The sequence below is a fragment of the Mus musculus genome, chromosome 4 (genome assembly GCF_000001635.26).
Source record: "Mus musculus strain C57BL/6J chromosome 4, GRCm38.p6 C57BL/6J".
Taxonomy (NCBI): Eukaryota; Metazoa; Chordata; class Mammalia; order Rodentia; family Muridae; genus Mus; species Mus musculus.
The window spans coordinates 118,128,735-118,152,391 of record NC_000070.6 but is presented as its reverse complement, the minus strand read 5'-3'; the positions used below and the strand labels follow the sequence as shown (position 1 = coordinate 118,152,391).

Here is a 23,657-nt window from a genome sequence, read left to right as displayed (position 1 = left end):
TTTTAAATGAAAGGGTCTCACTCATCAAGAATGCCTAGAAGCTTGAGCAGGGGCTGGAGGTGGGACAGAGGAGCAGAAGAGCCTGGGGAGGAGACAGAAAGGGGAACTAAGAGATCTGTGCAAGAAGAACTAGGAAGTGTAGCTTCGAAGCGCATCTTGACAACAGCAGGGAGTGGTCATCTCAGTTGCCTGGAGCAGCAGGCTGGTGCTGGCAGGCCTCCCAGGTACTGGCTCGTGCATGCTTGTGGAACCAGAGCCACTTGGACTGCTGACTCTCCAGTGCGGAGCCCCTCTCCTCCTCTCCTCTCCTGTGACATGCTGTCACAGCTCATCTCTCAGTTTTCCTCTTAGAAAGTATGGGACAGCCTGGGCACAGGGACAGCCTACAGGCCCTGGGATCAGAAGTGGCCAGACTCTGAGTCTTGTCCCAGCTGTCCCTCTGAGTCTGTGCTCAGAGAGCTTCTGCCTCTTGTATGATTTCTTCCCTTGATGCTTTAAAACGACCCAGGTTAGCCAGGCAGGTGTGCCACACGCCTTTAATCCTAGCACTTGGGAGGCAGAGGCAGGCAGATTTCTGAGTTCCAGGCCAGCCTGGTCTACAGAGTGAGTTATTTTTTTTTTTTTAAGATTTATTTATTTATTTTATGTAATGTATATGAGTACACTGTAGCTGTACAAATGGTTGTGAGCCTTCATGTGGTTGTTGGGAATTGAATTCTTTAGGACCTCTGCTCGCTCCGGTCAACTCCACTCTCTCAGTCCCTGACTGCTCCGGCCCAAAGATTTATTTATTATTATACATAAGTACACTGTAGCTGACTTCAAACGCACCAGAGGAGGGGTCATACGGGTGGTTGTGAGCTAGTTCTTAGACAGCCAAGATTACACAGAATAAAAAACCCTGTTTCAAAAAGGCAAAAACTAACCAATCAGACAAAAAGACACAGACCGTAGGGAAAAAAAGTTTCCAAGAGGCAAAAGAAAAATTATCCAAAGAGGAGTTTGTGAATACTGAGAGCACACACTTCCAGCCCAGGTGTGAATTGTTGTCTGAGTATGTCTTTTTGGAATTATGTAACTGATGTCATCTGTCTCTACTTTTTGTGATAAGCAGTGTTCAGTCATGGCAAAGTGAAAGGAGACTCTGTGTGGTCCCCCCCATGTGTTCATTGCTATCAGAACTTTTACTGTGAGTTTGTCTGCTTTCTTTCTGCTGGTACATTATGGACACAGGGTATAGTATAGCCCAGGCTGTGGTATAGCCCAGGCTGTGGTATAGCCCAGGCTCGCCTTGAGCTCCTCCTGATCTTCTTCCCTCCGCTTTCAGGTGCTGCTCTGGCAGCTTCGGCTTCTCCTGGACACCTGCTGTGTCCCTGAGAGGAGGATGTGGTTATCTGGTCTCTTCACTGTTCTCATTTATTTTTGAGACAGGGTTTCTCGGTTTAGCCCTGGCTGTCCTGGAACTCTGTAGACCAGGCTGGCTTTGAACTCAGATCCACCTGCCTCTGTCTCCCAAGTGCGTGCTGGCTCGCGCTCTCTCTCTCTCTCCCTCTCTCTCTCTGTCTGTCTGTCTGTCTCTCTCTCCTCTCTCTTTTTCTGGCTTTTTAAAAAGGCATTTTTATCTGAATAACAACATTTTCAGTGCGATGCACACGTCTTGACTATAAGGCTCCGTGAAGCTTTACATATGTAAACTGTTAGAATTCTGATCTCTGCAATTTTCACTTAACACAGTGGAAGTCTCCCCTTGGCATTCAGTGTTCACATATGTCATGGTTTGGGCCACTTTTGGCTTCGTGAGTAGAGCAGATGTCAGTATGTGAAGACGGGTCTATGAGCTTGTCTATTTCTGTCCCTGCTGTACTATCTTGGTCCCTCATGTTGGGGTCAGGCACTCTGGGCTCTTAGAGGCTGTCTGGCTCGTTCACACTGACCTCCTTACGCTACAGTGGCCCTTCACAGGGGCTGGCTGTGCACAGTGGCAGCTGCCAGGTCCCTGTAGATGAAACCTGACTATGGTAGGTGGAGGAAGAAATGGCTTCTCTGCATTATGCTAGAGTTGCCTAGAGCGAGCATGTGGGCACCTACAATAGGTGTGCCCACCACAGCTTACGCTAGGCTTCTTTGCAGAGACCTCGGGCCTCTGGGGGAAGGAGTGTTTTTATCGTAGCCAGTAGCACTGCAGTGGTTTGCAAATCCACAGTCCCCTGGGCAGTAGCCTCATGGCGATGCCTGATGGGCGCACTGTCAAAGCCAATTTCCTGTCAGCCACTGAATGCATGGCCAGAGGGATAGACAACAGGGGCTTCTCATCTCCACATGCAACAGCACTTCCTACAGGCTTGCGCCTCCTCATCTGTTTATTGCATCAATCTGTCCCGACGTTTGCTCCTGCTTCTATCAGAGTTCTCTCCAGCGTTCAAAATTGTTAAGGTTCTGCCCTGCTCCTTGACCTTGTGTGTGCCAGGAACTAGTGGGCTTTGCACCTTTCTTGCTTTGTGAGAATAGTTCCACTGTGTTCCACTCTGCAGTGAGTCTCACTCTTGTGGAAAGATGAACCCAGAGGAGGATTTTTCCTTGGTCGTGGTTAAGGGTGCCTGAGTTGTGAGGCCTGCTGCTGCTGCCCAGCACACTGAAGAGAGATGAGGAGTCTATGGCCCGGGGCTCTGAGGAAGGCCAGCAAGTTGCTGGTTGAGGCTTTATAATACTTGATGCTCTTCAGGATCAGCATTTTCCTCCCTCTCTCCCAGTCTTTGAACATGCAGTAGCCAGTTTTATTTCCTGGCTACTGGATTATGCCTGTGAGTTCTCCACTCACAAGCTCCTGGTTGACATAGACATTTAGTGGCCAGGAAGAAGATTCATCTCCTGAGATCCTGGGATGCCTCCCCCCCCCCCCCCCGGCGCCCCCCACCAGGCAGATTGTTCTTCCCCCACGACCTGGACTTTCCAGAGTGAGCGGGGAAAGTCCTGACCAAGGGCCATGATGTAACACCTTTCATCCTTACTAGTCCTGTCTTGGCCTGTTTCCCCAGGACAACTGAAGGGAAAGCCCAGAGGAGAACGGACTTGACTCGCTGGCATTTTGGAGGCAGCAAACCGCATAGTTCCTGACTGTCTGCTGCTTTATTCTGCTGCCCACAGAGGGCAGAGGGTTGAATGTGGCAGCTGTTACAGGGGACAGAGTGGGATGAGCACCCAGAACATGAGGAAGAATAGAGACCTTGAGCCAGTCTGACAACAGAAAGCAGTTGCGACAGCCACCCTAGTCCCCCATGTCCCCGTTCACATCCCAGCTAAGTCTCCCGGGCTAGTCCCCCATGTCCCCACTCACATCCCAGTTAAGTCACCCTGGCCTAAAAGGAGTCTGTTGGTAATTGTTTGGCCTTTGCCTTTTATCATCCTCTGGAATCCTGAGTTTAGTCCTAACCTGGAGCCAGGGCCACTGGCTGAACTCCTCCGCACTGTAGGCAGACCTCCTGTGTGCAGGCTGGTGCTAACTCACACTTCTGTTTCCTCCTCTAGAGACTTCTGAGCAGCTGACCCCCGAGGAGGAGGCTGAGGAGACAGAGGCTTGGGCCAAGCCTCTGAGCCAGCTGTGGCAGAACCGACCCCCGAACTTTGAGGCTGAAAAGGAATTCAATGAGATCATGGCCCAACAGGCCCCTCACTGTGCTGTGTGTATGATCTTCCAGACCTACCATCAGGTGAGCGTGCTTTGCTGCCGCCAGATATCCTGGGCCAGCAATTGGAGGAAGCGGGGTTTAATTGTGGGTGCGAGGTTTGTCACTGCTTGTCTTAGGAGGCCTTTCCCCTAGTATCCTCGTTCTGTTAATGCTCGCGTGGCTATGCCAGGCAGATAACACTTAAGAATGCTTTGATCTGGTGACCCTTGTTTGTGACACAGATCTCGATGTTTGCAGAGCATGTTTCTTCTTATCTTTCTGGACCAGGGCTCTTTCTTCTCGATCCTATGCAGTCCTGATCAATTAGGGTACAAGAATGCAGTTTCTTTCCCATTTGACATTAGCCTTGGGCCAGGAGCCCGGTCTTCTCATGCCATTTTCTTTTTTCCCCTCCTCATTGTCATAGTGAGTGCTGCCTGAGCAGAAGGCAGCTGGGGCCAGGGAGGCGGGAGGGCAGAGGCTCTGCCACAGTGAAGGCTGGGCTCAACTGTGGGCTTCCCATGCCGGTCCACTGATGACCTCACAGTGTGGATCGCTTTGGGTCGAGCTCCAGAAGGTCAGACAGGAATTCACAGCAGTCAGGTGCCGAGTAACCAACTCAGGCTCAAATGGGTCCTACGCCGTGTGGCAGTAGGTAGGCAGTTTCCCTATGGCAGTTAAAGTGGCCCAGCTGCCCTGAGCTTGGCAGGGCCCAGGCTCATGCATGCAGAAGGATGGCATCTAGACCCACATGCTGGATCAACAGCTACTTCTTTGTATTAACTGGCAGCAAAGCAGAGAACTGTTTGTGCCGTGTTTGTGAGGGACGTGACTGCCTGATTGTTACTGTCAGCAGCTCTCTTAGGTGGGGGCCAGAGTTTCTTGAATGGCATAGGCTCAGAGGGTGACGCGCTTCCCGGCTCTGTCCTTGGAATAAGGATCATGGTGCCATCCAGCGGCAGAGCCAGAGGATATTTGTAGTGACTATAGTTTGCCAAGAGGACTATGAAACATAATGTTCTTTCTAGAGAGCCCTCAAGCCAGGAATCACAGGTGGGGACCCAGCCATGTGACAGTGCCACAGTTCAGGTGACCTGCTGACGTGGCCCGGCAGAGGCAGTCAGCGCTGGTCCGTTAGGAGCACGGACTCTGGGTGCTGTCCCCGAGTGGGGCTGCCATGTGGCATAGCACCTGGGGGACAGGCAGTGCCTGGCTGCTGGTGTCTCTGTGAATTTTATTATCACTTGGTTTGGGAAGACTCAAGTCCCAGGTGCCTCTTACTTGTTCCCTTTTCTCAGTTGTCCCCCAGGGCCCTTTGTTTGATGCTGCTGTGAGAAATTGAATTTGAGTCATTAGAGGTAACTTCAATTAGTAGCTTCAGGATAATGGCTGTGCACCCGGGAGCTATAGCTGCAGTCATACCCGTAAGAGGCCCAGCTTTCTGCTGATGGAGCAGGTGGAGGGCTAGGAGCACAGCCGCGTGCTCACCACCCTGCCCCCGTTCGTTCTCCGCCGTTCACTTAGGTGGAATTTGGAGCCTTCAGTCAGAGCTGTGGGGATGCTTCAGAGCCGGCTGCCCAGACTCAGAGGACCAAGCCACTGATCCCCGAAATGTGCTTTACCACCACTGGCTGCAGCACAGACATCAATCTGTCCACCCCGTACCTAGAGGAGGATGGCACCAGCATGCTAGTGTCCTGCAAGAAGTGCAGTGTCCGGGTCCACGCCAGTGAGTACCTCTCACCTCCTCTCACGGGAGCTAGAAGTTGTCACCGAATGGCCTTCCCAGTCTCCTGCTGCAAAAGATGCTTATGTCTTCTTGGGAAGTTGGTGGCTGGTGGATGAGTTGCCTTGTGGCTCCAGCATCCATCCCAGTGCCTGTCAACTTGGGGTCTCTAGATACATACTAGGGAGCTGTACCAGTGAATCCACAGTTTCTGACTTTCCTGGGTCTCCGGGCCACACTGTATGGTTGAGCCCTGGGGACTCTGGGATTTCTGTATGATTTACTGTCTTTGGGAGAGCACTGTGCATCTGCATTCTAACGGCAGCCTCTGGGTTGGGTTGCATTTGCTCTCCTGCTGTCCTTAGGTTGCTATGGCGTCCCTCCTGCCAAGGCTTCTGAAGAATGGATGTGCTCTCGATGTTCAGCCAATGCCCTGGAGGAAGTGAGTAGCCCCATGCTTTTCCCATCGTCTTCAGAGATCGGGGTGGCTTTGGGGCTAGCCTCTTTCCATGCTGGACACAATTTATGTCCAGAGCAGCTGGCTTAGGATTTGGTACTCGGAGATGTCAGAGCCAGTGGATCTGAGAGCTGTGAGGGCAGATCAGGTAGCTGTCCCTGGAGCAGCCATCACTCCCTTTGAAGAATTCGACTCTTGGTTTGGAGTCTCAGAATGGGGCTCAAGTGGTTCATTCTGTAGTTCTAATTATGCACTAAGGCCTGTCTCCTTCAGGGGAGTCCCGACTGCAGGGCATGTACCTGAAGGCCTACCTGCCACTACACTGCTCTTGTCCACAGGAAGTCTCAGGAGGGCAGACTGTATGTAGTGAGTTGTTGGTGACTGTGTTCCTTCTGCTTTCCGGACAGGACTGCTGCTTATGCTCGTTGCGTGGAGGGGCCCTGCAGAGAGCCAATGACGACAGGTGAGTTCTCTGGGAAGTTTGACGCCCAGGCCCAGTTCTGAGCATGTGCAGTGCTTCGAGGGCAGGAGCTGCTCCGGAGGGGTGGTGAGGACTCGGGCAGCCCATGGCACGGAGCTGGAATAGAATGAGCAAGACTGGCCTAGGCTGCCTGTCTCACTTCACCTTTTCCTCAGAGGCAAGACGTAAGCAGTGTCCTTCTTTGAGAGATGACAGTCCTGAGAAAATGACACAGGCATTTTGTGGTCTGGAAGTGAGGACACTGACCTGGTTACAATTGCCTGCCTGCCTTCCTTTTTAAAGAAAAAAAACAATGCACTTATTTTATGTGTGTGGCTGTTTTGCCTGCATTGCATCTCTGGGCATCCTGTGCACAGGTTTCCACAGAGGCCAGACGAAGACTTTGGGTCTCCTGGGTCTAGAGATACAAACGGTTGTCAGTCACTCTGTGGGTCCTGGGAATTGAACCCAGATGCCCTGGAAGAGCAGCCAGTGCTCTCAACCTTTGAGTTAGCTCTCTGGTCCTGATTCTTTCTTTCAAGACAAGGTCTCCTGAAATGTCCTGTGTAGTCCCTGCTGGCATCTAACTGTTGATCCTCCTGCCTCAGCCTCCCACAGACTGGGATTATAGATAATACAGTGCCAAGCACTTTCCACAGTTAACTGCCTGGCTAGACCTGCTGGTGGAGATCAGGCAGATGTCCTTAGGGGAACCTGTTGGGTACCGGGGAGAGCTTAGGCAGGCCACCCACTGTTAGAGCTATAGAAGTTTCTGGGCTTCTCAGCCTCCGTACACGTAATTCTCATTGAGTTATACCCTTGTGCTGTCTCAGGTCTACCTCCTCTGAGGAGGAAACACAAGCTGTTGAGGGCTTGCTCTGTAGAGAGTAGCACAGCACATGTGGGCTGACAGCAGCCGGCAGTGGATGGCCTGTCTCTGAATAAAACCCCACGGGTGTCCAGCCTCCCACCCTGGCAGGATCCCCATACTGCTCGAGGTGGATGGCTGTGTGGCTGTCCGCTCGTGGTGGATGGCTGTGTGGCTATCCTCACTCCTTTACTGAAACACGGCTGTTACCAGTGGTCACTGTAATTCTCCCAGGGCAGGTAGAGCCTGGCTGGTAACTTTTTTTGTTGAAGTGGAAATGGCTCTGCTTGAACCTCTCATCTTTGCCCTTTAACCTTTGATCCATGTTCTGCCCTCTAAGGCCAGACCTGTTCCCATCCCCAATAACAGCCCAACCAATAGTGCAGACTTTTGATTCCATGGCTCCTATAGGTTTTCATATCGAGCTGGGGCTGAACCCCGGGCCTTGTGCAATTGACACATCAGTGGAACCCCAACATTCCAACTTTGGGCATGTCTGTTTCCCAAAAGGTGTCTGGGAGGGAAAAGCCCACCACTCTCGGTCAGGCGCTTTGCCAGAGCAAGGAGGTGGTGTAAGCGGGTTGCCCCTGCACTGGCCTCGGGCAGTGTGTGCACAGTACTACATATGGTGGTAAATGACGCTTTCCATCGGTCATGCTGGGTGATAGAGGAAGTTTGGTCAGTAGGCCCCTGGGGCTATAAAAACGGGTGACTGAAACTTCCTCTTTTGGCAGATGGGTTCATGTTTCATGTGCAGTGGCAATTCTAGAAGCAAGGTTTGTCAACATTGCTGAAAGAAGTCCAGTGGATGTGAGCAAAATCCCTCTGCCCCGCTTCAAACTGGTAAGCCAGAGTGGGCTTGGGATTTGCATAGCTTCCCCGCTGATGAATCTGGGGAGCTGAGTGCGTTTCAGCTTAGCTTTGGTCAGTCTCATTCCCCTCGTGAGGCTGAATTGCCTCATGGGAACTTTACATTGGACATAGGAGTAGAGCAGTCCCTAGGTGCTCCCACGTATTGGGGGAGGGGGGAGTTGGCTTTTGATGGCTTGGCTTTATGCATTTCGGAGGGAAAACAAGAAGAGATGGATGGCCATTCCACGGAATCGTGTGCTCTCTCTCTCTCCTGTGCAGAAGTGTGTTTTTTGTAAGAAGCGGAGAAAACGGAATGCTGGCTGCTGTGTGCAGTGCTCCCATGGCCGCTGCCCCACTGCCTTCCATGTGAGCTGTGCCCAGGCTGCTGGGGTGATGATGCAACCCGACGACTGGCCCTTTGTTGTCTTCATCACGTGCTTCCGTCACAAGATTCCCAATCTGGAGGTAAGAGGGCACCATAATAGAGTCCTCTTGACAGGTTTCAGGGTCATTTTCTCTGCATGTTGCCAAGTTATTACATCAGCACATATCCTTGATGGAAAATGTTAATGAGTTAGCAATTAACATATGGCTCAGCCTGACCCACTTCTTGCCTTGGCCTTCACAGTTCAGTGGCACTGACAAACCATGGCTTGGTTCTTTGGTTTACCTGTTCCCTTGCTTAAGTCTCCTGAGCATCTTCACCCAAGAGCCTGGTATGTCAGAGCCGTTCTGTAAGTGGTGAGAGCTGAACCCTCTGACAGTTGGACATTTTCTGCCACATAGGAGGGCGGTGACATGTGCAGGACATGTGGAGTTCTGGAGGAGCCTGGGGGGGGGGGGCTGCCCCAAGGAAGTAGAGGGGAGTTAGAGTGTAATCATAGCTTCAGAAACAGAGGAGTATGTCTAATAAGAGTGAACATTCAGGGTGGTTCTGGGAATCTGGCAGGTAGTCATAAAAAGTGAGCAGTGCCCTGGGGAAGGCCCTGGCCCGCCGCATTTAAGGTCCCTTCTCTTTCTGAGTGAGGATAACTTGTGGAAGGCCAGGATTTCGAGTCATTTGTGTGCAGCTCTGCACATACATTGGAGTGTACGTGGGAAGCAGATCAGCTTTTGGGAGTCAGGTCTCTCCGTCTGCCTTGTGGGTGTAGTGTTTCTCGAATCCCCCACCCAGGCTAGCTGGCCACTTAGCTTCCAGGTGATTCTCCAGGTGACATCTCTCATCTTGAAACAGGCATGCTGTGACTTCACTGTGCCTGTCACAGTGACTGGCATTTGTTTTGTTTTGTTTTATTGAGATAGGGTCTGTAGTCCTGGTTTTCTTAGAACTCACTGTGCAGACCAGAGTATCTCAGTTCTTGTGCCCTTCTCCTGAGGATAGAGCTAATGCCCAAGTGGTTGGTTAGCGATGTTCAGGGTCTAGGGCCCAGGGCACCAGCTACCTATTGCGTCTCTATCCAGATGCTATGACACATACCTGAGGTGTACACATTAGAATGTATTATTTGGTTAGTTCCAGGGAAATCATGAAGGGAAGTGAGTTCATGGATTTTTGGATAAGATAGGCTGAGGCAGGACATTGCTGTAAATTGGAGAACAAAACAAAATAATCAAAGAAAAAGATAGTATCATCTAAGAACTAGTTGGCTTGGAGCTCAGAGCTCATGTGAGTGGCTTGTCGCTGGAATGTAGGTGTCTGGAAAGGCCTGTTCTGCCTTCCATTTGTCTCAGTCTTTCCTTTGCCACACTTATTTTCCCCGGCCCCATAGGGGACAGTGCGATCCAGGCTAACCCAGGCTGTTCCTTCTAGCGTGCTAAGGGAGCCTTGCTGAGCATCACGGCGGGCCAGAAGGTTATCAGCAAACACAAGAACGGGCGCTTCTACCAGTGTGAGGTGGTCAGACTCACCACCGAGACCTTCTACGAAGTCAACTTTGACGACGGCTCCTTCAGTGACAACCTTTATCCTGAGGACATAGTGGTAATGTCTGAAAGCGGCTTCTGGCAGCACTTTGGGTCTGGGACATCTTCTTGTTATTGCCGGCTGGATGACTGTGGTCTCTTTGCCTGCCCCTGGTCAGTTTCCAAACAGAAAGAGCCTTTATTCCCAGGTTCCCTTTCAAGGAAGAGTGGACATGCTGGGGCGCTCAGCTTCCCCGAGGAGTTCAGAGGAGTCAGTGTTCCCTGCAGTCCACTGAAATATGCTTATATCTCAGACCAAATTATTTCTAATAGCATCTAGTTCAGGATGCAAGCTCACACTCTGGAAGCAAACCGCTGCTGATACAGTTTCATTGCATTAAAGCTGTGGGATTCTTTTATTGTATTTTGTTTTTTCGAGACAGGGTTTCTCTGTGTAGCCCTGGCTGTCCTGGAACTCACTCTGTAGACCAGGCTGGCCTTGAACTCAGAGGTCCGCCTGCCTCTGTCTCCCAAGTGCTGGGATTAAAAGGTAAAGGCTTGTGCCACCACTGCCTGGCATGATTCTTTAAAAGAACGATCCAACCCTTGTTTCAGCCATGCCCTCTCAGGATGTGTTTGTAGTTTACTTTGGGTTCTTCACTGGTGATGGCTCTGGAGCTACAGAGAAACTACCTAAGAAAGCTTTATCAACACCTGAAACCCTAGAGCCTTACCTGGACCCGAGCCCAGCTTTCCTGGCTCGCTATTCAGAGCTTAGCTCAGGTTCCCCAGCCTTTGCCCTTCCTTTTCATGTGCTAGCCTATGCGCCCAACACAGAAGGGCAAAACCATTTTTTCCTTAGTGATTCTTCACGCATTTTTACTACATTAGCAACATCATTGCCAAAAGCATATTAATTAGTGTCTTAGTTACTCTCTGTTGCTCTGACAAAACAGTATGACCATGGCAACTTATAAAAGAAAGCACTTAATTTGGGGCCTATGGTTTCAGAGTCGATGGTGCAAAGACATTGCAGCAGGAACAGCTGAGAGTTCACATCTTGATCTCCAGGTTGGACATAGGGGCATGGGGTGGGCATGATGACACAGGTTCTCTCTCTCTCTCTCTGTGGGCATGATGACACAGGTTCTCTCTCTCTCTCTCTCTCTCTCACACACACACACACACACACACACACACACACGGTTAAGAGTGTTTTGAAGTCTCAGAGCCCTCCCCAAGGGTTACCTTCTCCATCAATGCTCTATCTCCTGATCCTCTCCACGCAATTCCACCAGGTAAGGACCAAGGAGCCTAGGGGCTATCCTCCTTCAAACCACCACAGTTAGTTACCAGGCAGAGTGTAACTGTGAAGGCGAGGGTGATCACTGGTAGTAGCACGGTCAGGGACTAGTAAGCGCTCAGCCAGACCTGGTGCTGTGCTGTAGGTCAGGATGTCTCGCTTATCACACATGCGCTGAGAAGTGTTGCTGGCTCTAACTCCAAACACTGCTCCTGTCTGAGTGCCTTTTGTTCTAAGAGACCGTGTATTTGTGAATGTTACCTATCAATAGTTATTCTACTAGAAATTAAAACTAAGATTAGCTATTATCTTAATACTATTTGATATGTGTGTGTGTGTGTGTGTGTGTCTGTGTCTGTGTCATATTGACATATTTCCCCAGTTTTATGAATCTTTTTCAGGTCAATTCTTCTTTCACTCTTGTTGTACATTGTTTCGATTAACATATAGGGCATGGTATAAGGCCTATGAATCCAGCTCATAAGAGATTAAGGCCAGGGTCTCTAGAGTTCAGATCTGGTCCTGACTACACAGTGAGCCTATGTCAAAGCCAGATAGATAGATAGATAGATAGATAGATAGATAGATAGATAGATAGATAGATAGATAGATAGAAAGAAATAAAAAAGTATGGAAAGAAAACCTGACATAGAATCGCAGTTGGGATGGAGGTAACATTTTACTTTTTGAGGCAGTGACTCACTGTGTAGCAATGGCTGCCTGGAACTCACAGAGGTCCGTCCCCCCTTCCCCGGTCCCCTGAGAACAACATTTTAGTAGCATTTCTGAGAGTTGAAATGAGTTCTTTTTGGAACTGGGCATTGGAACTAGGGCCTTAGCTGTTGTCTGTGGAGCTGCTGCCCGGTCCTTTCACGTTTTTAAGATATGAAATAGGATTTATCTATAGCTGAAGCAGGCCTTGAACTCCTGATCTTCCTGCCTCCTGACTGGTTGAGATTACAGTCCTATGTTACCAGGTCTTGTTACTGGGGTAATTTGATCTTTTAGCTTTTTGGGACAAGGCTTCATGTAGCTTGGAAAGGCCTTGAACTTGTGCATACTGGCAGCACAGGTGTGTGCTACTATGCCTGACCAAGCAGCAGTTTTTTTAAAATAGTCATAAACAACATGAAATCCAAAAGCCCATTGAGCCTTATGGAGACAGACATGACGTCCGTCCGCCCACCTCACGCTGAGGTGCGTCTCATCCGTGATTTGTTAGACTGTATGCTGGTCATTCAGAAAACACTGCCATCCTGGGCTGTGGAGATCTTTCCAAATGATGCTAGATTTTAATATAAATACATTTTTAAAAACCAAATTCACAGCTGGGCGTGGTAGTGCACGCCTTTAATCCCAGCACTTGAGAGGCAGAGGCAGGCGGATTTCTGAGTTCGAGGCCAGCCTGGTCTACAGAGTGAGTTCCAGGACATCCAGGGCTCTACAGAGAAACCCTATCTTGAAAAATCAATATATATATATATATATATATATATATATATATATATAGTCAGAAATATTAACATGATGAAAGGGCTAGTGGTTTGTTTGTGTTTTGTTCTTTCTTACTTTTTGTGGATCTGGGCACCAGGGCCGGAGTTATATCTCCTGGCATTGCTTTTGTCTGTTCACACGGCAGGTCACGCTGCTTAGCCAAAGTTGAGCTTCACCCAGCTCCTTCGCTGGTCTCCCGGGAGCCTCTGCTCTCAGCTAGATGGTCCCTTCCTTTTTTTTTACGATCTCTCTCTCTCTCTCTCTCTCTCAAATCTCTCTCTTTCTGTCTCTCTCTCTCTGTCTCCCTCCCTCCCTCCCTCTCTCAGAAGCACATGTCTTAGAGCACTCAAATGCAGTCCTACTGTTCCTCCATAGCAGAGCAGCTCAGCTGAGAGGACACAGGATGGTGGATTCGAGAGCCCACCCCTGTCTCTGTGTTTACTACATTTACTGAGTAATGGGGTTTTTGTTTTGTTTGCTTGCTCCCCCAGAGGCAGCAGGGCTTAGGGCAGATGAATAAGGCAGACCTTGTTTGACGGACCGTACCTTGGCTTTCAGCCCAGAGCTAGCTGCCTTTCCTGCAGTGCGTGGGCAGAAGTCCTTCCTGAGTCATTGGCACTTAGCACTGTGGTTGGGTGAGCTGCGCTTCACTCTCCTCCTCTGCTCTGTCCTCAGAGTCAGGACTGTCTCCAACTGGGGCCTCCTGCTGAAGGTGAAGTGGTTCAAGTCAGATGGACAGATGGCCAAGTCTATGGGGCTAAGTTTGTGGCCTCCCACCCCATCCAGATGTACCAGGTAGCCAAAGGTTCTTGAATGGGCGTTTGAGGGTGGGAGGGTACTTCATTAATTTAGTGTTTCCTCGGGCAAGAAGCTTGTCTTTGCTCTTGAAAGAACTTGCCGGTCACTTAGTGCCTTCACAGATCTGGGGTATCCACTTTGGTATTGTGCCTTCGGGCATGGCCGTCATTCCTTACATGGAAAGTCCTTACTACCGAGTTGCCCTCCTCTAGCTACAGGAAACTGCCACTGCGCGCAGGTCCCACAGGACTCTGGTACCCTAGCTAAAGGGCCTTTGCTTGCTTGTCAGGTGGAGTTTGAGGATGGCTCGCAGCTGGTGGTTAAGAGAGATGATGTATACACACTCGATGAAGAGCTTCCCAAGAGAGTCAAGTCTAGACTGGTGAGTGAGCTTTCTGTGCCCTGAGCATGTGTCCTGAACATGGCAGGCACATGCCCCTTTAGTGTTTGTTTGTGTGGCCACAAAGTGACAGTTTGCATGTCTTTCCCTTTGTAGTCGGTGGCTTCAGACATGCGCTTCAATGAGATTTTCACAGAGAAGGAAGTGAAGCAAGAAAAGAAGAGGCAACGGGTCATCAACTCGCGGTACCGGGAGGATTACATCGAGCCAGCGCTGTACCGGGCCATCATGGAGTAGATGCTTCCAGGATCTGAGAGGTTCCCAGCCATCAAGGCGAGAGCACTCTAGGGTTCCACAGCACAGCAGACACTTGGAACTCGAACTTGGAACTTCACTTCGAAAGTGAAGCTGTACACAGAAAAGGAATGACGTGTCCGACCTTTCACCTTCTCACTCCACCCTCGATGCATTCTGCCGGGAAAAGACAAGCCTATTGTGGGTGCTTGGCAGCAGCTGTCCGTCCTCAGCTGACGGGCCGACACTGGGATGCTGTGATTGCATCAGCCCCCAGTCCAATCGGGTCAGCTGTTCCTGCTGGGCGGATTGTTCTTTCTTAGTGGCTTGCTTCCTACCCGCCCACCGGCACCAGCAAGGCAGAGAGGTGCTGGTGCTGACCCAATCCCCTTTTGTATTTATGTATGCGTGTGTGAGCGTGCACACGTGCAAGTGTGTACCTGTGTGTAAGCGTGAGAACGTGTGAGTGTACACCTGTGTGTGTGTGTGTGTGTGTGCTTGAGAATGTGTGTGTGGGTGTGCAAGTACGTATGTGGTTGCACTCGTGTACGTGAGTGCGTGTGTGTGCTTGGTCAGGACTAGCTTCTGCCAGCCCCTGGGCTTCACTTTCTTCTTTGCCTCTGCAGGGCAAACAAAATGTGAAATTCTGCCCTCAGCCAAGCTGAGTAAGGGCCCCGGGGGATGGGTAGAGGTGGGGTGCCATCTGTCCCTTCCTGGACCGATCTCAAGAGAGCGCCGGCAAAGCTGCAGTATTGGGATGCTAAGGAGCTGGCTGCCACCTCTGTCCACCCTTGAAGTAGAACTCAGAGGTTATATACTATGAGCCCACAAATGTCAGGCACGGAAGCCCCTGCCTGCGGCCACAGTGTTAGAGGGTGTGGGTGGGGACCACCTTGAAGGGATAATTTTAATGATGGAAACAGGCAGAGCCTGGTGGGTGATTTTTGTGCAGTTATGCAGGGGCTAACTATGGGTTAGGATGAACTGGGGCCACTGGAGGCCAAGGGCTGGTATAGCTACGCCCTTGGTCAGGGGTGGGGTGGGGCTGGTTGAGGGTGGGGGTGGGATGGGACTAGAGGGCAACATTGAAGGGGTTAAACAGGTTCCTGAATTTGTTTGCCTGGGCCCAATATGGAGGGCTTCATACCTTGCTCTGTATACAGGAGTCAGATTTATAATACTTCCCCTTTTTTGTTACGTATGAACTCTATAAACCAAATTATTTTGAAAACCGGTGCATTACCTTGTCCTTAGCAATAAAATGGATTGAACAGAGGATTGACTGTGGTCTGCCCCATGAGCCCAAGTGGCCCTGGGTCAGGCTGTGGAGCAGGGGCTGGGAAGCTGTTCGCTGAGGTGGGCACCGTTCACGGAGGTGGGTGCTGTGGCCCGTTGAGCATCCAGGGCATTGTGGCTCTCTGTACCTCCTTTTGCTTTCCTGGAGGAGTTAACGGGAAGGATTGGACTACGGTCTTCTCAAGAGAGGTTTCACTTAAACCCCTTTTGATGTCATCAGCATCCTGATATACAGATCACTTCCTGCATCAGGATTCCATCCTTGTGGAACCAGGAGAGTATGCTGTAGGTGCTTGAATAGCAAGAGACCCTTGATCTCCCCATGGATTGCAGAAGCTGCCCTCTGCAGTGCTTGTCGTTGCTGATTGCTTCCCTGGAGGAAGACCCAGTCTTTGACAAGAAGAGGTGATCCTGAGCTGGTGCGAGGCTCCTTTCTGCACAGCCTCCGTATTCCAGCTGGCCTGAGCTTTGTGCCCCGGTGCTAGATGATGTGCTCGGTACCCCTGTAGCCTGGGAGCTGCTACTTAGTATTGGCTCTGGGGAAAGAGAGAAGAGTTTCACAGATGTTTTTTCACAGCTAAATCCTTGGAGCCAAGGAAAGAAGGTTGCCCCTCTGTTCTTCACTCGGGGATTTTCAGGGGAAAATGGCTGGGGCTGAGCGTTCGTGGAAGAGAGGAAAACTTAACTTCCTCAGGCACCCGTAGTTCCTCCCCATGAGTCTCATTACCTCAGCCTTGCTAAAGGACCGGATAATCTCGTGCCTGGTGTAATCCCAGCTCTATGGGAGTTGAGGATTGAATTCAAGCCTTTGAATGTTTGAGGCAAACGTACTACTGCCAAGCTATACCCGACAGCCCTCTCTACTTTTTTGTCCCTAAGAAGAGCCCACTGTGGGATGGAGAGATAGTTTAGCCCTTAAGAATACTTTTCTGGGGAACCCAGGTTCAGTTGTCACTGTCCACTTGGTGGCTTGCAACTGTCTGTAACTCTAGTTCCAGGGGCTATGAGGCCTTCTGGGATACACAGGCACTGGGACATACATTCATGCAGACACTAAAACAAAAACAAAATAAACCAAAACAAAACCCAAAGATACTGAGACCCACAAAGTTGTTGAATGTTTAATCCTGCTTCAGTTTAGAGAGTAGTTAAGTACGTACCACCACTACCATGATTAGTTAAGTCAACCATTCAAAAATATTTTTGGCCTATTATAAGAAAATTCCCAGTTCATAAAAAGCTATGGGACTTTCCCAAGTCTCATAAAACTGGCCTGTGGTTTTGTTTTTGTTTTTTTTTTTTTTTCTGGTGCTGGGGATGGCCTGGGGCTTTAAACTTGCTCAACTTCAAAGTTGGGTCTGCCTTAGGCACTTCCTGGCCAGTGTAGTCTAGTCTGGGTTCATGACCCACCACAGCCAAAGACTGCACTTCAGCTTTTTGCCAAAGCAGAAACTTATGTCTTGTATACCTTGTATAAGATTGGCATCTGAGAGTGCCAAGTTATGTCCCCACCTCCTCTTTGGGAAAATTCTGTATTAAATTCTGCCTTAGGATAATGCACTCCGCTGCAGAATGAGGGCGCGACCTCCTGAACTGGGTATGTGGGGTGGCTTTGTGGCCTATCTGCGACCTTTCTTCGAGGTCACGCCTGAACTTAGCAGGCCTCTTACCCTCACGGGATTGGATAGGGCTTCAGAAGGCGTTCTAGAGGTTACCACCAGCGTCAGGGGCTGACAGCAGAGTGGTGAAGTAGGGACAGAAGACTTCCTCTGGGAAGCAGAGGAAACCTGACCGCAGCCGGGCAGCCCCACGCACCGCAGCTCCACGCAGCGCTCCTCCCAAGCCCCAGCTATAGCCCGGGGATGGGGAGGGGATGGATTCGGCCTCTGGCTTCCATTGGGTCTCCGGGGTCCGGGCCCGCCCAACCCTGCGGCGAAGCCTCGCATTGGCCTGCCTGGCGCCCCGCCCGGTTCCGGTGCTCCCATTGGCTGCTGATGCCCGACCCCCGGCGCGGCCGCCGAGGCGGACCGCAGGATTGGTGGTCCCGCCGCTGCGTCCCCACCATGGCGGCGCCCGTGCAGCTTGCCGCGTCCTGGGCTCCCTCTGGGGTCCCCTCGGCTGTCCCCGCTATTCGCGCTGCAATTGCCTCCGCGCTCTGCGTGCGCCCTGGCGCCACCCGCCCCCGGCCTCCCTCTCTGCTGCGGTAAGGCCTGCCCTGCGTCCCCGAAGCAGCTCTCGGCCGCCGCGCCCCTCCCCCGGCCAGACCGGCCCGAGCCGCGCTGGGGACCAAAGCCCGGGCCCGGGTGGGGGCCAGGCCTGCCAGAGGGCCGCGCGAGCCGGGCCGAGCGCGCCGAGGTCACCTGTGTGCAGTGTCCCAGGCGCGCGAGTCTGAGCGCAAAGGAGGGTCACGGTCACCCGGGACCCGCTGTGGGACAAGCGCAAGAAAGTCCGGGGAAAGCCTAGCGGGAGTCACCAAGAGTAGCGGTTGTCATCTCTGCCTTCCCCGGGGCCAGATCCTCCTCGGAGCGACCGGGTCAGTTTATCAAAGTACGTCTTCTCGCTACCCTTTCTTCTGGAGTGCTTCCTCATTGTCTTCTCAGTGGTCTTGTTTGCGAGAGAAAAGCTTAGTGAGGACGGTAGATTTGGTTAGGCGGATGTCCCACAGATGTGTTTAGACTCCTTTTTACAGTAGCACCCATTTTTATGATTCCTCAATAAATTTAATTTTTGTCTGTTTCTCTAGAGTACGGGGAGGTGGTAAAACTGAGTCACTGTAATTAACCTAGGGAGTGACCGATGAAGGGAGCCGGCTGCTATCCCAGAAAGCAAAGAGTGCTTAACACATTTCTCTGAGGTCCTTTGAATTATTAGCACTATAGATAATGGGCTGAGAAGGAAGGAAAAGCCACGAGTTAGAGTTAGGTTCCTGACATGTAGCACAGTAGACATCATGACAATTCCACTTGTGTCCCTAAACTTTCAATTAAAGACTCAGAGGAATTGGATCCCGGGGTAGTAGGTGCACACCTGTAATAGCACTCAGAAGCTGAAGCAGGAGGATTGCTTCAGAGGCCAGCCTGGGCTACATAGAATAATAAAACCGTGTCAACAAGAGCCACATAGCAAGACCCAGTCTCAAAAGACTGAAGAAAGGAAAAGAAGAAAGATTGGAGGATTAAAAATTGGAGTAAAACCTTATGACCAGATGGGAGTTTCATATAGTCTCCTAAAATAACAGACATTTTGAAATATAAAGTGGTGTTGGTTGCTCCATTTCGCTAATCTGATGTCTGTGTCTCCTAACAAGTTATTAATGATGAAGCAAAGCAAGTGTGTTCCTAGAGACTAGTGAGCTTGCTCACACAGTCAAGCGCCTACTGAATCCGTGTTATGTTTTGTGCAAGGTGTAGACTTGAGGGGAACTTGGACAATTAAATTATGGAGATTGTTCTCTGGACCTCTGTAGGATGTGGAAGTGAAGCACACACAGATGAGAAACTCAGGGTGTGGCCTCTAGAATTCCAAGAGGAGACGGGAGTGTGTTTAAGGAAGATTTCATGGCGGAACTGAAGTTTTTTGAGTTGAGCCACAAAGAGTGGAAAGGCTACCTGGAGAGGAAGTGAGCCAGTGAAAATCCAGGATGCGGAAGATGGCAGAGGAGGACTCGATGCTGTGTGTGGTTCCAGGGCTTTCTTAGCAGCAGAAGAAAGGGAGATGAGGTTGTACAAAAGACAAGTTGGGGGCTGGGGATGTAGTTCAGTTGGTAGGGTCCTTGTCTAGCATGCAAGGAGCCCTATGTGATCCTCTGCACCTTGTAAAACCAGGCATGGCGTCACAGGAGGATACCAAACCCTATGTTCGTTCCAAAGGCCGGAAGTTTGAGCGTGCCAGAGGCCGAAGGGCCAGCTGAGGCTACAAAAACTAACCCTGGATCTTACTCTTAATAAAAAAAGCTTTGAATGTTGGAAAAAAAAAAAGAAGAAGTTCAAGGTCATCTCTAACTACACTGTGAGCTTGAGGCTAGCCTAGTGACCCTGTTGTAAACAAAAGCAATCCAATGGTGGGTTAGAGAAACACCTTTGTCCTATGGGGATCAAAGGCTAGACCAATCGCCATGAGGACCTGGACCCGGCAGGAAAGATACCATGAGTAGCACTTAGATGGGGATGTCACTTCTGTAGCTGCCTTGAGCTGGAATCCACGTTGCCTCTTGCTTTCAGTTACCAGCCAGCTTCGTGCAGTTAGTGACAGGTCCCAGGGCTGCCACCACACTGCTCTGACATTGATTTTTTTTCAGCTCTTACAGTCATCACACAGGTTGGGGCCTGGTGTTTCTGGGAATTGCCCCAGAATCCCCTGAACATGTGTCCCCCCTCCCCCTTCTGTTAGACCTCACCCACCGTTACAGATAGGCACGCCACTTTTCCGGCTTTCAGGGCTCTCTATTGGGTTAGGCCGAGGGCAGCCTGGCATCTGCGGGTTATTGGCATGCCCTTTGTTAAAGCCCTTTCCAGGTCCCTTCATCCATTTGTTTGGTTGCTTAAGCTCCAGGTGTTTGCATGTGTTGGCTTTTTATGTCTTAAATGAGCCCTTCATTCTCCGTCATTGCCCTGGCCCACGTTTTATGGCCATTCCATACGGAACTTCCTCTGTAAGTCCTCTCTGTACTTTTCCCTCCACCTAGATGACCTGTCACTCTCTAATTCTGGGGCTCTGCCCTTTTGTATTTGTAATTTTTTTGATATTGGTTCTCTTGTGTGTGGTGTGTGGGTGTGTTTTATTTGTTTGGTTGGTGTTTTTTGAGGCAAGATCTTGTCTAGTCCGGGCTGGCCTTGAACACCCCGCCCCCTGCCCTTTCTCCCTCCATTTTAGACAGGACCTCAGGCAGCCTAGGCCAGCCTCAAACAGCTGAGGACCTTGAACTCAGAGTCTTCCATCCCCTCAGCTCTGCAGGCTTCAGGGTTTTCCTGTTTGCCATGGTCACCTTACCGTCGCTTCCACTCGCAGTGTTAGACCTACTTTAAAAGAAAAGTCTTCCCTGTTGTCTGGAACAGTGTTTTTACATAGTAGGTACTTGGCATATGTATTTTATGTACAAAATGGTATTCTGATACAGGCAATACTGTAGTTTCTGCCTCCTGCTCCTGCCCGCTGTAATTACTGGCCACTGCTCTCTTGTTGCATACTCAAAAATGATTCTAACTGAAAGAAAAAGAGAGGGGGTGGGGCTCAGCTGGTCGAGGGCTTGCTAGGCATTTATGAGGTTCTGAGCTCCATCCTAGCTTTTCATAAGCAGAGTATGGCAGGACATGCTTGTAATCCCAGCATTCTGGAGGTGGAACCAGGAAGCGTAGGCACTGAAGATCCATCCAGTTGTCTTGAGTTGGTGAAGGCACTCGCTGCCAAGCCTCATGACCTGAATTTGATTCCTGGAATAACCACATTAGAAGAGAAGAACTGATCCTCTTGACTGCCAGATGGGTACTGTCTGGTGGGCCAACAAGCGTAAAAGAGAGACAAAAGCTAAGAGAAAAAAAAAATCAAGATGATCTTCAACTATTTGTGGAATTTGAGGCCAGCCTGGACTACGTGAGATCTTGTACTCCCCTCAAAGAAAAAGAAAATAGTCATGAAGTAGGACAGCTACAACAACATCCCTTGTGCAATCAAAATATTTGTCATAAAAACATGCAAGTAAACTGGCCATAGGAGAGAATGCTTTACTGAGAGAGCCAAAGCATTGGTTTGGGTAATTTAGATTTAAAAAAAAAAAAAATCTCAAGATTTTGGTGGCTTTACCAGAACCTAAGCTGGTTTCCTGTCTATGTAGCCCATTTACTGTGAGTGTCCAGAGGACTCTGCTTGTCACACATAATCAGAAATGGAGACAGTTGGAAACTAGTGGGTGGTCAAGTGGGTACCAGCTTTTATAGCTTCCATTCTGTTGCTTTACTGGTATCTCATGGGTCAGAGAGGGGTATGTGGCCTTGCCTAACTTTAAGACAGGGTGGGAGAATGGCGGACTTAGCTTATAGCAAATGTACCAAGAGCCAAAGCTGTGTTTTGGCACTGACAACTACTAAATAATCCTGTATTAAATCACAGACCATTGACGATGAGAGCTAGTAAGTTGGACCGGCGCTAGAGGCAAGTGTATAGACATCAGCAAGAGTGGCTCACACCTTTAGTCTCAGCTCTCGGGAGGCAGAAGCAGGCAGATTTCTGAGTTCGAGGACAGCCTGGTCTACAGAGTGAGTTCCAGGACAGCCAGGGCTATACAGAGAAACCCTGTCTCGAAAAAAACCAAACAAACAAAAACAAAAAAACAAAAAAGAAACCCCCAAAAAAACGAAGAAGAAGAAGAAGGAGGAGGAGGAGGAGGAGGAGAAACAGAAGGGTGGGTTCAGGGCCAATACTTAGAATTACAAGGGCAATAAATCACACCCCGATGATAATGTAGCCATTCCCTAGCGGATTACTGGTTGATAGCAGTCTGTTTTGTCTGGAGATGGTGTCTCACGGAGCTCTGGCTGGCCTGAAATCCTCTATGTAGCTGAGGATAGATAGCTTTTGAACTTGGAATCCTCCTGCTTGCTTCTCTCGTGTACTACAGCATTCTGGGGTGTTAGAAAGTGAGCACTTGTGCTACCCACTCAGGAGCAGAGACAGTAGGACGAAGAGTTTGAGGCTAGTCTCAAACCTATCGCAAAGTAACAACTAAGATGTAGCTTAATTGCTGAAGTACTTGCCTGGTATGCACAGAGCTGTGGGTGGGTTCAGTGCCATGAACTGAGCGTGTGGTAGCGTGTCTATTAATCTAGCATTCAGGTGGTTAGAGGTAGGGGTTTGAAGTTCCAGGTCATCTTTATCTACACAGAGTTGGAAGCCAACCTGGGATACATGAAACCTTGTGTAAAACAAACACACAAATAATAAGAAATAATAAGTAGGCCAAATCATATTTAAGTATTTTTCATTATGAAGTCAGAAAGGGGAAGCAGAGTTAGGAGTCTCAAATTCAAGGGCAGCCTGAGCTACATAAGGGAGACCTTGTCTCAGAGTAAAAAGTCAAGAGTCTAAAATGTTAAGATGCATTTAATTGATTTAATTGGATTTAAATGAGGCTTCAAACTTGGTATTTGGGCTTGCTTTTGATAAAGCTAAGTGTTGGTTGGAGCTCTGACTTGGAGACAGAAGAGCTGACTTTCTGGCTTTGGGTCTTGGCTCTGTCACCAACCACCTGTCTGACATTTAACAAGCTTTTTGTTTCCTTTTAACTTCCTGTGCTGGAGTTTGATCCCAAGATCTTGTGCATGCTGGGTCAGACCCGTGCCCCCGAACCACATCCCTACCCAGTGTCTGGTCTTCTCTTTTCCTTTTTGAAACAGAGTCTCAGTAGGTAGACCAGACCGGCCTGGAACTCACAGAGCTCCTCCTGCCTCAGTTCCCAAGTGTTGGGATTAAAGGTGTGTGCCATCATATCTGGCTACTGTATATATATATATATTTTTACACTTAACATGGTATTTAGCTATACCTGGCAATCTATGCCACTTCAGTAGACTCTACTCACTGCCACAGTATTAAACAGGGCTTGGTGCCAGCCTCACCTCTAACATTGTAGCATTACAAATTGGAATGATACATCCCTGACTAAGATAGTTTAGAATTTATATATAACCTCACCCAGCTTCCTTTATAGAGATCACCTGTGACTGTAGCCTGTGATACAATGTAAATGCTGTATAAATCCTTTTTGTGTTCCTGTCTTTGCTTCCCCAGTAGGGATTATAAGCAAGAACCACCATACCTGGCTCAGACATGTTTTTTGTTTGTTTTTAAAGATTTATTTATTTATTTTATGTATGTGGTACACTGTCATTCTCTTCAGTCACTCCAGAAGTGGGCATCAGATCCCATTACAGATGGTTGTGAGCCACCATGTGGTTGCTGGGAATTGAACTCAGCACCTCTGGAAGAGCAGTCAGTGCTCTTAACTGCTAAACCATCTCTCCAGCGCCTCAGACACGTTTTTGTTTGTTTGTTTTGTTTTGTCTTGTTTTTTGACACAGGGTCTATAGTCCAGTAATTCATTATATAGCTGAGGATAAATTTGAACTTCTTATCCTTCCGCTTCTTTCTTCCTGGATGCTGAACCATCAAATATAACATATTTACAAATTTGTGATTCTGTGTGTGTGT

At 49.6% G+C, this 23,657-nt stretch overlaps 2 protein-coding genes across 25 annotated transcripts in view; both read left to right on the top strand.

Annotated features, from left to right (window-relative positions):
• Kdm4a (lysine (K)-specific demethylase 4A) overlaps window positions 1-15,435 on the top strand; it is a 43,134-nt gene extending 27,699 nt beyond the window's left edge. For 2 of the 5 annotated variants that reach the window (XR_003954917.1, XR_003954916.1), the window contains exons 13-19: window positions 3,036-3,707; window positions 5,190-5,394; window positions 5,757-5,833; window positions 6,256-6,311; window positions 7,911-8,019; window positions 8,308-8,493; window positions 9,839-9,994. Coding sequence is in view for 3 of the 5 variants with exons in the window: in XM_006503010.2 (XP_006503073.1) it covers window positions 3,526-3,707; window positions 5,190-5,394; window positions 5,757-5,833; window positions 6,256-6,311; window positions 7,911-8,019; window positions 8,308-8,493; window positions 9,839-10,009; window positions 13,403-13,522; window positions 13,815-13,907; window positions 14,022-14,162 (1,340 nt within the window). In the remaining 2 variants the exon portion in view is untranslated. Of the gene's footprint in view, window positions 1-3,035; window positions 3,708-5,189; window positions 5,395-5,756; window positions 5,834-6,255; window positions 6,312-7,910; window positions 8,020-8,307; window positions 8,494-9,838; window positions 10,350-13,402; window positions 13,523-13,814; window positions 13,908-14,021 lie in introns of those variants that run through there. The other 3 variants (XM_006503010.2, NM_001161823.1, NM_172382.2) reach the window with 3 other exon arrangements.
• Window positions 15,436-17,419: 1,984 nt separating this feature from the next.
• St3gal3 (ST3 beta-galactoside alpha-2,3-sialyltransferase 3) overlaps window positions 17,420-23,657 on the top strand; it is a 202,821-nt gene continuing 196,583 nt past the window's right edge. For 6 of the 20 annotated variants that reach the window (XR_376301.3, XM_006502897.3, XM_006502893.3 and 3 more), the window contains exon 1: window positions 17,918-18,002. The gene's annotated coding sequence lies outside the window, so the exon portion shown is untranslated. Of the gene's footprint in view, window positions 18,003-23,657 lie in introns of all 20 variants that reach the window. The other 14 variants (XM_030253373.1, XM_030253372.1, XM_006502891.3 and 11 more) reach the window with 10 other exon arrangements.